At 45.8% G+C, this 15,687-nt stretch overlaps 2 protein-coding genes across 8 annotated transcripts in view; one reads left to right on the forward strand and one right to left on the reverse strand.

The window, feature by feature from the left end:
- LYRM4 (LYR motif containing 4) overlaps positions 1-14,827 on the reverse strand; it is a 626,023-nt gene extending 611,196 nt beyond the window's left edge. For all 3 annotated transcript variants that reach the window (XM_069613461.1, XM_069613460.1, XM_069613459.1), the window contains exon 1: positions 14,686-14,827. In XM_069613461.1, the coding sequence (XP_069469562.1) occupies positions 14,686-14,783 (98 nt within the window). In that variant the 5' untranslated portion in view covers positions 14,784-14,827. The remainder of the gene's footprint in view (positions 1-14,685) is intronic.
- Positions 14,828-14,843: 16 nt separating this feature from the next.
- The window catches only part of FARS2 (phenylalanyl-tRNA synthetase 2, mitochondrial), a 2,528,336-nt gene continuing 2,527,492 nt past the window's right edge, over positions 14,844-15,687 (forward strand). For 2 of the 5 annotated variants that reach the window (XM_069613454.1, XM_069613452.1), the window contains exon 1: positions 14,844-15,046. The gene's annotated coding sequence lies outside the window, so the exon portion shown is untranslated. The remainder of the gene's footprint in view (positions 15,047-15,687) is intronic. The other 3 variants (XM_069613456.1, XM_069613455.1, XM_069613453.1) reach the window with 2 other exon arrangements.

Below are 15,687 nucleotides of genomic sequence, written 5' to 3' on the forward strand. Positions count from 1 at the left end.
TGACAATGTTGCGATTTCTTGCTCTTCACCACTGCTACCATACTCAGAGTGCCTTCATATCCATGTTCCGCATTTTCTGTGTTCTTTCCACAGGGGTGGATGTTTCATAGTATTTTTTAATAATCTGTTATTTGCATATTGGTGTATTTAATCGAAGTCTTTTTTTTAATAGAACATTGGTGGAAATTACTTTATTTTGGAGTCTTGAATTATTCATTGTATTTGGATTTCTGTCATCACATTCACACACACCCTTAAGAGTGCAGTCTGACCTCGGCCCACAATACCATAAAAGGTGCAGGTATATCTTTTGACTGGGCCCGTTTTACATTTCTAATTGGGATCACTTTTGGTTTGTAATATTGTGAGGACTGGGTAGATGATTTAGCCAAAACTCACCCTTGAACTCCTGCAGAGCTGCAATCATTTTGTCACAGATGCTAACTTACTGACTTTTTTTTCCTCCGATAGGTCAATAGTTAGAAATGTTTATTTGGCATGAATATGACAAAGAAAGTGAGTTTGAGGCAGCAGCATATTTTTTAATACTTCTGAATGGTGTGAAGATCTGTTTTCAATTATGAACAGAGCAGCAACTTTTAGGTTTGCCAAGCTGGAAAACAAATATGCGGCTGCTAAGTTGCAATTGCTGCATTATTTTCTTCAGATTGCTTGAGAGTTAAAAACTTTGTTTGGCATGAGTATGAGAGTGGAGTGACTGAGGCAGTGGCAAGAGTTTTTAATACTTATGGGTGATGTGAGGCACACACCATTAACAGCACAAATCGCACCGTTTGTTTTTCAAATGTAGGTAGACAGACCTGCCCAACCTCTGGGATAGGACGGCATTTTCAGAGTGTTCATGCTGTTCTCTAGGTCTTCAGGGAAGAGCGTGAAATGTCTGGGGTTGCCAGGGCCTGCAATAAATTATACTCTACTGCAGCGACAGCCTTCCCTCATCATTGATCTGAGAATGCCAGTGACAGACAGGTCACAGAACAATGCTATGCAGCAAATTCCACATGGCTCCCACGGGGCGTTTAAACACTTAAAAGCTCTTTGTTAATGGCCGGGGATAAGAGCAGAGAGGGGCGATAGCTATTTTGCATCAGAAAACCCAAATAAAGCTCCAGTTAAATATTCAACCCTGTACCATATTTCAAGAAAAAAAGTTATGTCTCATTGTCATTATGTGTTCTTACTGGACACACAAAGAGGGGTTTTGCATTCCGGTGACATTTACAATTTGATTCCCAAATAAGCAAGATTCCTGCGTCAACCAATAACCAGGCAATCTTGACACAGCATTTTTGCTGTTTGACTTTAAGTCTTAAAAGTACTCTTGCAGACCCTGAAGGTCATTTTTTAGGCTTGCATTACTTAGCATTCGGAAACTTGTATTCCTCCTTTAAAAGGGGTAGAGGGAGAAAGCTTCAATTATAGTTGTTTGGCTGTACATTTCTATAATAGGTTGTATACATGTCAAGCTGTTTTATTATGATTTCTGTACTATCCAAGTCCTCTTTATAAAAGCAGAGAAGTATTCTAGAAAGCCAAACATTAACACATGCTCCTACATAAGAGACCGGAGAAGAAACGTGGTCAAGTGCTCACATGGGAGACTGGTCTTAAATATTTTTTTCCAGGGCATTCTGCGAGCTTTGCACTTGTAAACATACATGCTTGTTTCTTTCCTCTGTTTTTCATTTGATGGCGTTGTTGATGTTCTGGTTCTGCTTTAAACAGATACAAAGAAGATCTAGCTATCAGGCCTGCCTACATGTGAAAATGAAAAAATTAATAGTTCTTCGCCCATGGAGGTCATGGAAGAAGATTATTTGGAACAGGCTGAGAGGCGTACGTGAGCCACTCCTATGAACAGAATTCAGTTTTGCACATTTAGGGGATCCTCTCCATACCTGCCTTTTCCTGCCGATTTCTGTGCCTCTGCGTATCTCTTCCCGTCGTTTCACTTCAGAATCTGTTTAGCTCTATGCCCCCCCCCCCCTGTTAGATTGTCTGCTTTTGGCTGGCGTCTGTTGTGGCCTGTCCATCGATTGTTTCGGCTTGCTTTCGGCCCATTCCCATGCTACTGAGGGTTTGTTGAAAAAACAGACTCCATTAGATCATCCACAGACTCGTAGAGTGGCTAGGTACATCATTGCATATCTTATCAATCGCCCCCCCCCCCCCGAGATTCTTTTGGGTGGCGTCAAATGTTTGTTGTCTGGCCTTCTGTACCGCCCTGGTGAAGTCTGATTAAATTCTACCGTTATTCCATTGTGTGTTGAGGCCGTTTCTCCTTGACATTTGGAGGACTGCCTCCCTGTCTCCATAGTTTAATAGCCTGGCTATCACTTGTCTTGGTGGGCTTCCGGGTGGTGGTTCTCTACCAGGCACCCTGTGGGCTCTCTCCACTGAGAAGAATTTGGACAATCCTTGGGGGCCCATGAATTCCTGGAGTAGCTGCTTGAGGAACACTCCCATGGAGGGGAGCTCTGCCTTTTCTGGTAGTCCACTCAGTTTTAAATTGTTTCGGTGCAAGCACCCCTCCGCTTCCCCCATCCTGCTCCGGTCTGCTCTCCTCTTCCCCTTACCCACCACTCCTCACCGGCCCTGTTAGAGTGCTGAGGTAGGGGCATGGTTGTCCCTCCTCACGCCTCCCTTGATACGGTATCTTTCCTTATGTTTCCCCCAGGGGTCCGTTCACCGTTGTGCCCTGGTCCATGCCCTCTCTGCCATACTGGGTCGAGGTGCTGCTGCCCTCCCTTCCTCACTCTTGTGATGCAGGGAGGGTATTCTCTTTTTAAGCTTTCCGCCCAGGGGCATGGGGGGGAGGGGGTTTGCAGTTCTGCTCTCCCTCTTTCTCTCCACTCCGCTCCCGTGGGAAGGCCGGGCGTGTCTGTGGCTGCCACCGCCTCACTCCTCCCCCGGCGCGGGTACTGTTCCCTGTGTCAACCCCCGGGGATCCACTCACCTCTGCAGACCGTTGGACCTGGGCCGGTCCTTGCCTCGCCACACCATTCTTCCTTCTTCTTTACCGCGGCCCCCATGTTTGATCCTCCTCCTCACTTTTCAGGCCGCAGATGATTCTTTAATGGCTCAGCAATTTGGTCCTGCAGCCATATGCAACTCTGTCCGCATACGCCTCCCACCTTCCGACAACTGCTGTATGCATTTGGCTGTCCGCTGCTCAGCATTTCTGCCCTTCCACGGACTTTGCTCCGCCACTCTTATGAACAAAGAAGTCACTGCTGATCGTGATGCGGATAATTGTCCCTTAATCAACTGTGCCTCTACTGTAAAGTATGTCTTCTCAATTAGCCTAAATTCCAACAAGAATGCTAAAACTCTGAATAGGAAGAAAAAAAGAAAACTCGACAAAAGAAAATCCCCCAAAAAAAGAAATTCTGCCAGACAACTCAAACATCAAGAGAATATTGAACCTCTAGATCAGCATATTAAGGCAACTCATGAAAATGAGTCAAGTACTTCTAACAGTCAGACTCATTTGGGGAGAAGGAAAAATAAAAAGGTATTGAAAAAGAGGAGAATTACTCAGAACATTCATCAGGAGAGTTGTAAAAGTCACAAAAATCCCAATAAAACAATAGTGTCCAGTTTATAGAGAGGAGCTGAATTCGTGCAACCTTCTGTGGCGCTTGTGGGGGCTCACAACTTAAGTTGTTCAAGTTGAAGTGGGTGGGTAAGTAACTCCTACTCTGTAACTTGAAGCAGACAAACTCCACTCGAACAAAAATGGAGTGGAGGAACTAAATTGGAGCAAAGCCGCCATACGGTATTTTGCTGAAAACATGCTCAACAGGCATCAATAAATGCTAGCATGCGGGAAGAATCATCAGCCCGTGTCTACGTCCGTAATGATACAAGACTTCTAGTGTCAGCAGTAATTCCTTCAATTCATCCGACAGAAAACAATGCGCTTGTATTCCCGTGTGGTTATCACAGGTCTTCTCATCAAATGTATAGATGCAGCGCCAGCTTTGCTCCAGTTTAGTTCTCCCACTCCATTTTTGTTCGAGTGGAGTCTGTCTGCTTCAAGTTACAGAGTAGGAGTTACTTACCCACCCACTTCAACTTGAACAACTTAAGTGTTGTTTGTATCCATACCTTTTGTGACAAATCATTATTGATTGTAATTAACGATTCCCTTTGCTTTATGTGTTGAATTAAATTGTAAACATTTTGATAATTTGGCGATTTAATACCTTTTTAATGTTTTCTACTGTTGATTAAAATGTATATATTGATTCTACAAGGTTTCTATTTTCTGTTTACTTTCTATGTTGTGCAACCTGTGTTTTGAGCTCTGTCTCACATATATATTGATAAGCAGGGGAACAACCTGACGGTTGGTTAATATAGAATACATTGAGAGAACCAGTTACCAAAAACAACACTGATCAAGAGCCTCGAGAGGAAAGTGACGATTCCATGCAGACAAGTCTAAAGCCGACTTCGCAACAGGGAATGAGGGTTTCTCCTCCTCATTTCTGAATGAAAAAGCAGATAAAGGCATTGTTTCTAAGTCCACGCACACAGTGTATAACTCACAGAGCGTTTACCAATGGGGTTTTGCCATTATAGGACGCTTCTGTGAATTAGGCCCACACGGTCTTCAAGTGATAGAGTTGAAAAGGATGAGCGCTCTATCCCCATAAACACCATTAGCAACAAAACCACCAACAGCTTTGCAATTAAAGCCTGTTTGATATGGATGAAGAAAGTGCCATTAATAAGCAGTATTTATTATCTTAATTCTCCATGGTACCTGAACTACATGTCCTTACATCTAACGATATTGACTATGTGGAAATTATAGAAACTTCCTACCCCCGAACATCGGTAATACATTGTTACACCTCAAATATAGTGACGTTTATACTAGCACAATTGCCTTCTTTCTTGAAGATGGGGTTTAACTTATCTACAGATCACCATGTGAATACAAAATGCACAGAGCAGTACACAGAACGTAGGATAACGCGCGCCAATGAAGGTAGGCAATCGTACTAAATTGCTGAGGCACAATATGCAATTGACTACGGACTGTGCCTGGATTGCGGCGGCACTGTTGAAGAAGAAAATTAATTCCGAATGTTGATAATAAATGCTTACAAATCTTGACATGGAATACGAGAGGTTTTAATCATCATGACTCATTCTTTGACTTCTATTTTTTCCGATGCAGTTACCTTTTTCTTGCAGCCTTTAAATGAGATGGTTTTAGTTTGATTGAAAATGGGGCCACGAAGGGCGCCAGAGGCTGACCGAAGGGTGGCTTAATTATAGGTATAAGAAATAATCCTTGAGCTTTGTTGAAATTTGAAATTTTCACCAATAATCCCTGTGTCATAGCGGCTCATATTTGTATTAAAAGAGGGAAATATATTTTGGTCCCCCCCCTGTGGCAACCAGCTGCGGGCCATATTAGTACCCATTTCTGAAATCATGGTTGTTTATAATCACTGTTCGCCCAACACAACAACTATAATAGGTGGTGGCTTCCATGCTCACTGTGGGTCTCCTTACGACAAGGAGCATTATAAAGATAGGACACTGGTTATCCCAGAGGCACGCCTGCATGTAACCGAGGGTGATAGCCTAGGTACCATGTTACTGAATTTTATAACTGACCATGGCATGGTCATGATAAATGGCCGTGCTAAGGGTGAGACAACCCATCTCCCGACGTGGCATATGGGCTCAAAACAATCCATCTTGGAATACATGTTTATTGATGTCTCTAACTGGGTTTATGTGGACACGTTGACCATACACTGCACAGAGTTCAGTGATCATGATATTATGAAACTGACTATTGACATTAGGTCGAAGGAGGCTGAGACTTGTATGAAATGTGTTCTTACAACCAATACACAAGTTAAGGGACTGTATTGGTCTAATCGCAATATCAAGACATTAAATTGTAATTTAAGAACGGTCTGTCTCTTTAAATACTGCATGACACCAAGGTCATTCAAGGAACTTTATCGATGGATTGCTTTTGTGATCAATAACTGGGGGAAGCAAACCCTGGATGTGCTCAAGGTAGATTAACAAGGGGGGGGTCCTGGGAGTCTCTCTGCCAGACATTAGTCCTGGTTGCGAGAGACTTACCCAGAGTCTTTAGCTCACTATCTTTCACAGAGAAGAAATATCCTAAACATATCAGTCTTTGTCCTGCCCTGGGGCAGTCCAGCACCGAAATGCTAGGCAATTCTCCTCTGAACAAGAGTACCAACAGCATCCCCAAGGTGCTCAAGGTAGGACACGATACATTTGACGCACTAATAGCAGAACACAAGCGTTTCTTATAGCGAGCTTTACGTATAACGGCCATAAATAGGACCTTGCTTGCAGAGGACAGAGTTAGGCAAATTAAATCTCTTAAAAATCAGTACAACAATTGGCTAAAGGAAAACACAGTGTAGGACAGGAATAAAAAATGGCAGAATATGCTCAGAATTCTAGCCTCAAAATCCTCCAAAAAAATCTGGGCTTTGGTGAAAGGGATAAACACTGTCTCTGAAATGGGAGACATGTGTTACTGAAACTTTCCCAATACCCTTTGTTTCACAGTTCCCTTTGTATAAATATGATATCCCACATTACAACTTTAAGGACGTCGAATTATTGGTAAAAGCCCTGAAGAAAGCCCCCCGCCTCCCTGGCCCTGATGGTATTACAAATATGATTGTAAAGGATGACTCAGATACTTGGGCATATATGCTATATGAGTATTTCGTATATATTACAATTTATAATAAGATGTCCTTTTCCTGGAAGTATTCCTTATTGATACCAGTGCATAAATCGGTGTCTGTAGACAATCCTGTTAATCATCGGCTTTTGGAGATGTTAGATGTTTCTAGTAGGGTCTTTGCTACCATTTTATTAAGAGCCCTTAAGCAATGGGTATATGAGAAGGATATATTACAGGTCACGCAGACAGGCTTTCGTAATCATTGCTCGACCGTCCATAATCTGTTGATTCTGGATACACTGATCACTCGAGCAAAGGTAAGCAGGGGCCTGCCATTGTACGTAGTTCATGTTGATTATAGGCGTTTGACTCCGTAAATAGAACCAAGCTATGGATTAAGTATTTGAGTAACACATAAACAGGCTTTCCGCTCCGTCTCTGCTGGAGAACACCTCCATCAAGTCTGAGGGCACAGCTCTCTGTGAAGAGGGAGAACAGGCGACATGCGTCGTGGCCTGGCTGCTGACTGCAGTGAATGCTCGGGCTGCTTGTGTCTGCGGAGGGAAGTACGTGGTGCTGTGCCACAATCAGCGAGCGAATAGCAGTGGTGCGGGTGAAAAATACTTATGGTGGCACTGGTCGACTATCCATGTTATGATTAATACAGACTTGAGACAGAGCCCCGCAACTTCACAGACATGTACGGGTGCAGAGCAGCAACCGGCAAGCCAGCACTGAGTACAAAGGCAACAGGGACTGAACCGGACCAAGGTGCAGGACAGGAGCCTCTCTGCGGGGAGTCTAGAGAAACCGGGTCAAAACGCTGGGATGTCAGCGGAAAGCTCTGATCCACCTGGTGGTGGAGCCCTGGGAACCAAACCACAAAGTGGGGACTTCAAGGACAATGCCTGTGGGCAGCCGGGTCTGTAACCAAACTCTGCGAACCAGCTGCATATCTTGCGCCCTCTCCTAGCACAGGATCAACTGCCCGGCATGGGCCACCCTGCCTTCGGCTCCCCGGAGTGAAGAGGCTCTCGCCGCCGCCCGAGCTCCCGATGACCTTGGGCACTCTTTGGTAGCAGCCTGTGTGCCTGCTGCGGGCAGAAGATGATCCCCTACTTCTTCGAGAACGCAGTAATCTCCCAGAATGCATTCAACCAGATGCGAGTACCCACACCTTTTGGGCGATCGCCCCTACCCTCTAAAGCTGAAGTGATTGGGGTGACCCTAGCATCCTATCAAAAGGCCTGAACATTAACACATCAGATGAACTTAGCAGTCCTGTGTGCAGGTCCTGCCCACGTGTGGTTGGCAACTCACAGAGTATGTATATGGTGCAGTTATTCTGTGAGTACACCCTAAAGCATGGCGATGCGATCATACCGTTTTCCCTGCTAAAATTCATGACGACTGATACTGCACTAAAAGGGACCAGTAATGGGTCCTGTACTTGATGCGGATAAGCAAGATTTATTCATGGAGTGCGCCGCGAGATGCGGGATGATGGAGTGCCCGGCTCCATGCTCTGAGCAGTGAGTACACTGCGCATTCTCTGCCTTTAGCTTCGGCGAGGTGGTTGTGATCTGTGATGTCGACCAGGGCAGCCATAGGAGGTGTGAGCTTGTTGAGAGTCAGGCCTCACGGGAGAAACTACCGTCTGGGTAATGGGACGGGGAACACTGGCTGGGGCTGCGCAATAGAAGCAGGGCTGACACCTTCAAAACCAGTCGAGGTGGAGGGGGCCTACAGGGCCCAGACTAACTAGACCTTGTGGGCAGCAGTGAACCTGACTACTCCTCACAGGAGTCCTGCAGGGTTCCAGTGAACTGCAACTCCCAGAATCCCTGTGGGAACAACCTACAAAGCCCAGACCTGATCCAAATGTTGGAGAACCAAGAATCACTTCAACCAAGACCCAGTTTGAGCCTTGCCATATCCAAACAGCGACCCAGAAAAGCATAGAACGGACAACAACAGCAGACAAATGTCGCTCCAAACTCACAGCATGACAGAGAACAGCAGGGAATCCATCAGAGACTGCTGCTGAGTTTGAATCTCTTCTGAGCTCGCCTTCCTTCCTCCTCTGCTGCTAGAGCCGCACAATACTCAATTGTCAGCGACCTGCGGGACGTTGTGCACTTGATTCATCTGCGCCTGGCCGCCTGATGCTCACATGAAGTGCTTTATGACTGGTGACTGGTGTTTTAAGGCACTTTCCGTGTATTCCAGAGAAGGGTACATCCCACCTGAGTAGCCTTCCTTCTTTACTCCTCTGCAGCTGAAGTAGTGCAACATCCCGTTCAGCAGCCTGTGTGAAGTTGTGCACTCAATTTGTCTGCGCCTGTCTTGCTGCTAGGTCGCTTGGTGAGTTCATTGTGCAGTTTCTCTGTCTGTCTCTCTCTCTCTCCCCCTTCCATCTCTCGGCACTCTTCATCTCCCCTATTTATTCTAACTGCTACTCTATCACCTATGCTACCTCTCTTTCGAAATACTGGTAGGAAAAAGTTCAATAAAGATCTCCTGGTCTGAAACCCAGGCCTGCCCATCATTGACATCTACGTCAAGGCATCTTCCAGGCAGACTATCAATGACATCCTCTTTGTCACTCCCTCTCCGGACCTACGGATTCCCCATATGGTCTAGGTTCTCTCCCCTTTCTCTTCCTGGCCCATTATTGAAGGACACAGATGGGAAGTACTCTTGACACACTTCGCATCCTCTAGGTGCATCATTAATGTCTACCAGAATGGCAGTCATTGCCCGGGGCTCTCAACCCAATCTTCTCCTTCTTGATAGGCATCTTCCGTCTCTCATCAACTTCCTCCCTTCTCCTGCCACTCCTCCTTCTGCCACCTCCATGCCCCCCTCGCCACCGCCGACAGGTGTAACACATCCCTGTACCCCCCAACAAAGACCTTAAAAGGTGGCAAACAGCTTCACTTAGCTACCCTCAATTCTCGCTCTGCTGTAAAACACACTGCTGACATCGGTCACCTTCTTGAATACATTGACATCCTCGCTCTCACTGAGACGCGGTTCACTGCCAGCTCTGTCACTGCTTTTGACACACTCCTCCCTGAGGGCTACAAGATCCTCTCCAAGCCCAGGGCTAACAGGTCTGGAGGTGGAATGGCCCTGATCTTCTCTGAATGGGTCCCTGTTACCATCATACCCACCCAGTCCTACTCTTCCTTCTAATGCCTCGTCTACAGGCTTGGTATCTCTCCTATCCTCTCGCTGACTCTCCCCACCATCTGCAAGGCCCCTGATCTGGTCTCCCTCTTCCTCTCGGAGTGGTCTGACCTCTACTTTTCTCTCCTGGCCTCTACCTCCTCAGAAACTTCAATATTCATCTTGACTCTCCTGATACAGCAACTGGACACTTCTGCAGCCTCTGTGACTGTCTTTCCTTTGCAATTCTTCCCTCCAATCCGACCCACTCAGCCGGACACACCTTGGATCCTCTAATCTCAGCAAACCTGCCCAGCTCCATCCCTCTCACTACACTGCTCGCCTGGTCTGACCATGCTCTCCTGTCCTCTCATCTGGATCTCTTCAGCCCCCTGGCTAAGCCTCTGCCATTGCCAGTCTCCTTCTCCATCATTCAACCGATGAAGCGAGTGTCAATTGCTGCTTTTGCCGCCACTTTCATTCCCCCTCCCACTCCAGCCACTGACTCTCACACAGACGTAGCCCTTGCTAACCTTCACCTCACCATCTCCAACACTCTGGACATCCTTGCTCCGGTCATGGCGATTCGCATGAAGCATGCCTCCAAGTGCAACTCCTGGTATGACTGTGACCTAGAGCTAACCTCTCTGAAACGCAAGTGCAGAGTTGCAGAACGGAAGTGGCTGGCTTCAGGCACATCCACTGACAGACTGGCCTGCCACCTGCTCCAAAGGCAATACAGAATCTCCATCTGCTCGAAGAAGAGGGCCTATATATCAAAGCCTGCATATCTGGGGCCACCAACAACACGGCTGAACTGTTCAAGATCTACAAGGAGCTCACCAATCCTACTGCAGTCTCCACTGCACTACACTGGCCTCCCACTTCACAACCAAAACTCAGGACATCCTGTCCTCACTCTCCTCTACTACCCTCCCTCACTCGCTCCGAGGCCTCCCTTGGCTCCCCTAATCCCCTTCCATACTACTCTCCTCCTTCTCGCCCATAGCACCACATGAAGTCTCTAAACAAGTCCTCTCTATGAAAGTCTCCTCCAAACAGGTGCTCTCCTACTCCTCCATAACTATCAAGGACCTCATTGCCCCCCCCTTGCTCCAGCCTTGGGTGATTTCTAAATACATTCCTTTGCCACTGGCTCCTTCCCACTACCCCTCAAGCACTCCCTTGTGCACCCTCTCCTTAAAAAGCCTTCTGCCGACCCTTCCTGCCCAGCTAACTACCGCCCTATCTCCATTACCCGCTTCCTGGGCAAACTCTTGGAGGAGCTGTTTATCTCACAACTGCTCCACCACACTGAACCGGTTGGTTGTCTCCACGCCCTCCAGTCTGGTTTAGGAGCAGCCAGAGGCACATAAACTGCTCTCCTGAACACCTGTGAAGAATTACTTTCAAATCTCGATTCCAACTCTGCTTCGGTTCTCATCCTTCTCGATCTTTCCTTTGCCTTTGACACAGTCAATCATGCCACCCTTCTAAATCGGCTCTGTAACACAATGCCTCCAGAGCTCTGGTCTTCTCTATGCTGAACAACTGCACTAACCTCTTCCTCAATCTGCCTTTATCCTCCCTTCGTCCCCTTCAACTAATCCAGAATAGGACTGCGAGACTTATTTTGGCCTCAAGCCCTGGGACCGCAACTCTCCAGCCCTAAAATCTCTCCACTGGCTCCTGTGGCTGTGAGGATCAAATTAAAGACCCTCTGCATCATCCACAAGGCTTTCTGGGGCATGGACCCCGCTATATCCAACTCTCTCTAAATAGCTCCCTCATAGAGACCTTCGGTCTGCCAGCTCCAACACTCTGCAGATCAGATGCTTTTCCAAGCAGAGAGTGGCGGGTAGATCCCTCTCTTCGGCAGGAACCTCCCTCTGGAATGGCCTCCCTGCCCCCCCCCTAAGGTTTGAACCGGATCTCCTTAAGTTCTGTAAGCTTCTCAAGACCCTCTTTTTCACTTCTTCCTTCCCTTTCCCACTCCCCTGCTAAAGCCCTCCCAACCCCGCATTGACTGGCAGCCTGGCCCCTTCTGAGTCCTACAGGGCACCAGGCTCTCTTCACCCAGTCTACCCCAGTCTCCCTGATGCCCCCTCTAACCTGCGCTTGCCCTTGACTAGCCTGGTGGGTGTGCATCCTTACCGAGCCTGGTCCACCCCCGTCCTTGCACTTAGCATGTGGTCATCACTCCCTGCATCCCCTGGCACTTTCCCACCTGGCCTCCTTTGGCACTTGTCTAGCCCCATGGGCCCTCCTCTGCCCCCCTGCACTTGTAGACCTCCAATCTGCCCTGCACTACCCTCCCACCCTTGCATTATCCCTTCTGTCACGACTAGCACCACCCCCCACACTTCTCTCCCTCCTACATTTCTTGTTACTGCACTTGCACAATCCAAATGACAACGCCTAGTAGGACAGTTGTTGTTTTCTTCCCTGTTCCCCCCTTCCCCACCTTTTTTTGTCTTGTGGCACCTTGCTGTATAGGCGCTTTATAAATATCCAACAAATAAAAAAAATTAAGCTTCAAAACTGGGAAATAGACAGAGGCCTTCTTAATATGCTATACCAATTACACTCTGACACTGCAGTTCGGGTTCGTCTGAATGCCACAGGCCACTTTTACCAGACTAATAAAAACGAATAGAGGGTATATACAGTGGTGTGTATTGGCACTTCTTTTGAACATCTATATGGCTGATCTTCCTGAAACTTTAAGCGTACATATTTATTTTTATGTATTATGCATTTGTAAGGCGCTTATACATCAAGTAAATTGTGTTTCAAAGCGCCCACAGAGCAACGGGGAGGGAACATGGGAATGAATGGCAAATATAATAACAACGAAGAAAGAGAGAGGTGGTCCTACTAGGCCTGTGAGCGTTGAAAGTGCTATTGTCATAGAACTTTTCCGCCTAAATGGGGTACTGGACACTTTTCTATGTTGTCATATGCGGACAACATAGTTATTATGGAACACACAGAGATTGGACTTAACAGGGCAATTTCAGCTTTCAGTGATTTTTCTAAGGCTAAGGATCTGATGATGAATCCCAAGAACTCGAATGATGTATTTCGGCGCGAAAAAGTGCCCTCCGTTAACAACTATATGCGTCTCAATTGACCTGACGATGTCATGCAAATATTTGGGCTGCTTAATCTCTTGCAAAAAATCAGAAAAAGAGTTAATGGGCTCCACTGAGTAAGGCACATAGGAAATTGAGATTCATCATGAAGTTTATACACACGCATTATGGATACAGCACTAATGAGCTAATCTTGATTTACAGGCAAAGTTTGGTTCCATCTATCTTATATGTCCTTGAATCCTGGGTTGTACTTGACTATAAGTGGCTTATGCAATTCGAAGGTACACTGTTGAGGCGCATACTGGGCCTATCCAACTGTATTCCACTTTGCGTTGGGACTTACTTCATTGGGTACTTTACTGTATATCAGAAAAGTGGCACCGTGGCTTAAAATTATTAAACGATCCACAAACCCAATCTATACACTGCTGGTATCCGAACTGGCCGAAGGAGAAATTAGAAGTCCTTAATACATTTGTATTTCCTATGCTGAGGAAATACAATAGTCCATTGACTGGTACTTGGAACTGCATACGTTGATTGCCCAATTGCGTAAGAACGCTTTTTAAAGGGACTTCTGTGATAACCTAGAAGTAACGAAGGCTATCGTTCCATACAAGAAAATGATTTGGAAACTTACTTATATGGCCTGGACCGCGAGTGCAGAGGTTTTGTATGCTGGCTTAATTAACTCCCATGTTTGGCAGTAATGGGTCCCCGTTTGACTATACCTAGAAACAATAGAATATGTCGTTTATGTATTGACAACACGAAATTAGAGACGCTTAGACATACTCTAACTCGATGTCCAAGAATAGACGGGAAACAAAAGGAATGTCGTGGTTCCTTTGTTTATAACGCGCATTGAACAACTCTGCTTACTGGGGCAGATGCACGCTAGGTAACACAATACCTATGATAATTGTCATCAAGAATGTATGGAAAGCTGTGCAGGCATCAATAATTACCCCTTCTCAATTGGTAGAATTGTGTCTGATAAACTCTGATTTAATAACTATGAAATTAACTTGATCATCACTTGTCTTGATTATAAGATATACTGGAGATTATCGGACATTTTAATTATTTAATGTCGAAATGTATATGTATTTGCGTGAACGGTATTTTACTGAAAGACACTAATCAACATCTAAAAAAAAGTATATAATGAAAAATCTCGAGATACATGCGCATGTCAAATTAACGTTTCTAATTTATTTCCATCTGTTTCAATATAAATATTCCTGTTTGTCATAATGAAAAACAATTGCACCAATGTGTTCTGGGTACTTTTTACATCATAATCTATTCTGAGGAAATGCAGGATTTATTAAAACTCTGTAGATCAGGCACAGTGCAACCTAATGATTTACACGGGATCAGACCCTTTAGTTAAGTGGTGAAGCCTGTATCTATAAAGCACGCTGGTTTTAACTTTACCAGAGAAACAGAGTAGAACGCGTATAGGTCAGGGGTTTTTAGTTTTGTTTTGTGTGCAATGTAAGTGGGAAAGGATACAAGCAGTGCAGTCCTTAAGGGGCGTGACCGTCGGCGTTGTAAACACAGTTGGAAACGCAGGCTGCACTAGATTGAATGACACATCTCTACACATAGGAATGCGTATGATCTCATGATGCAATCATATGGAGGGGTGGGCGCACGCCGCCCATTCCCGCTGCCGTGCGCTACCTGTAATTGTAGGCGCTGAAGCCTGCGCTCTCCCGCAACAAAGCCCTGTAGAGGGACAACACCTGTGTTCTACTGGGCGCCGCCATCTTGAAGGACATGTTCTGAAGGACCCCGAAGTTTCACTATAAGGTCCCTTTCAAAGAAGACGTTCGCAAAGTGCCTGTAAAAAACGTGATCTTTGCACTCTTTCCGAAGGTGGCAACTTCCTGCACGCATGGTTTTTCAGTGATTATTCGAGCTCCTCCTTCCAGTGGTGTGTGGATGTTCTGCAGTGCCGGTACGGTAGAAGCAGGCGGGCGCAAGGCACCCCTGGGATTCGGGAGACTGACAGGGTTTGCAGGCTGCTGCACTGCACGCACAGGTAGGAGAGTTTTTTTTTAGTATGTTGCTGGATAATAGCTCGAGCCGGCATTGTTGCGGTTTTGCACAACAGGTAGCATTCTAAATAGTACAGACAAATTATAGGCTTGTCAGTAACATGTACTTAATGATCTAGGATGAGAGTTTACTCCAACTGTAACCCTGAAAGTACACTGAAATGTCCCTTTCCCTGCTTAAATGCAATTGTGCTTTTATGTGAGAGCAATGAGTTCTAATGCTTTGCTTCCCATAGCTGTACTGATGTAGCCTCCAGCACGTGTTGGTTAAACCTCTCCATCCGCGGGAGTTTCAAGTTATTCCGTGGCAGGTGCGAGCGACCCGCTCTTAGCCAGTGATGTCTCCTCACTGTTAAAAGACATACAATTATAAAATCACTAAAATAAATAGGACTGAAATCTGACGCTATTTGACACGACAGCTGAATCATGGCAGCCCCTTAATCACACTCCCACTAGACAAATTCGGCTATTTTGGAATACAAAAAAATATATAAATAAAGTATATTTAAACTGGTTGTTCTGATCCAGTTGCTTGAACAATAAGTGTTAAAAAAAATTAGAAGGCATGGAGCCTTGTTTCTATGTGACATTTTTCTCAAATGTTCTCTGGTTGTTTTAGATC

Source organism: Ambystoma mexicanum, chromosome 5p (assembly GCF_040938575.1).
Source record: "Ambystoma mexicanum isolate Mex_15411 chromosome 5p, UKY_AmexF1_1, whole genome shotgun sequence".
Lineage (NCBI taxonomy): Eukaryota > Metazoa > Chordata > Amphibia > Caudata > Ambystomatidae > Ambystoma > Ambystoma mexicanum.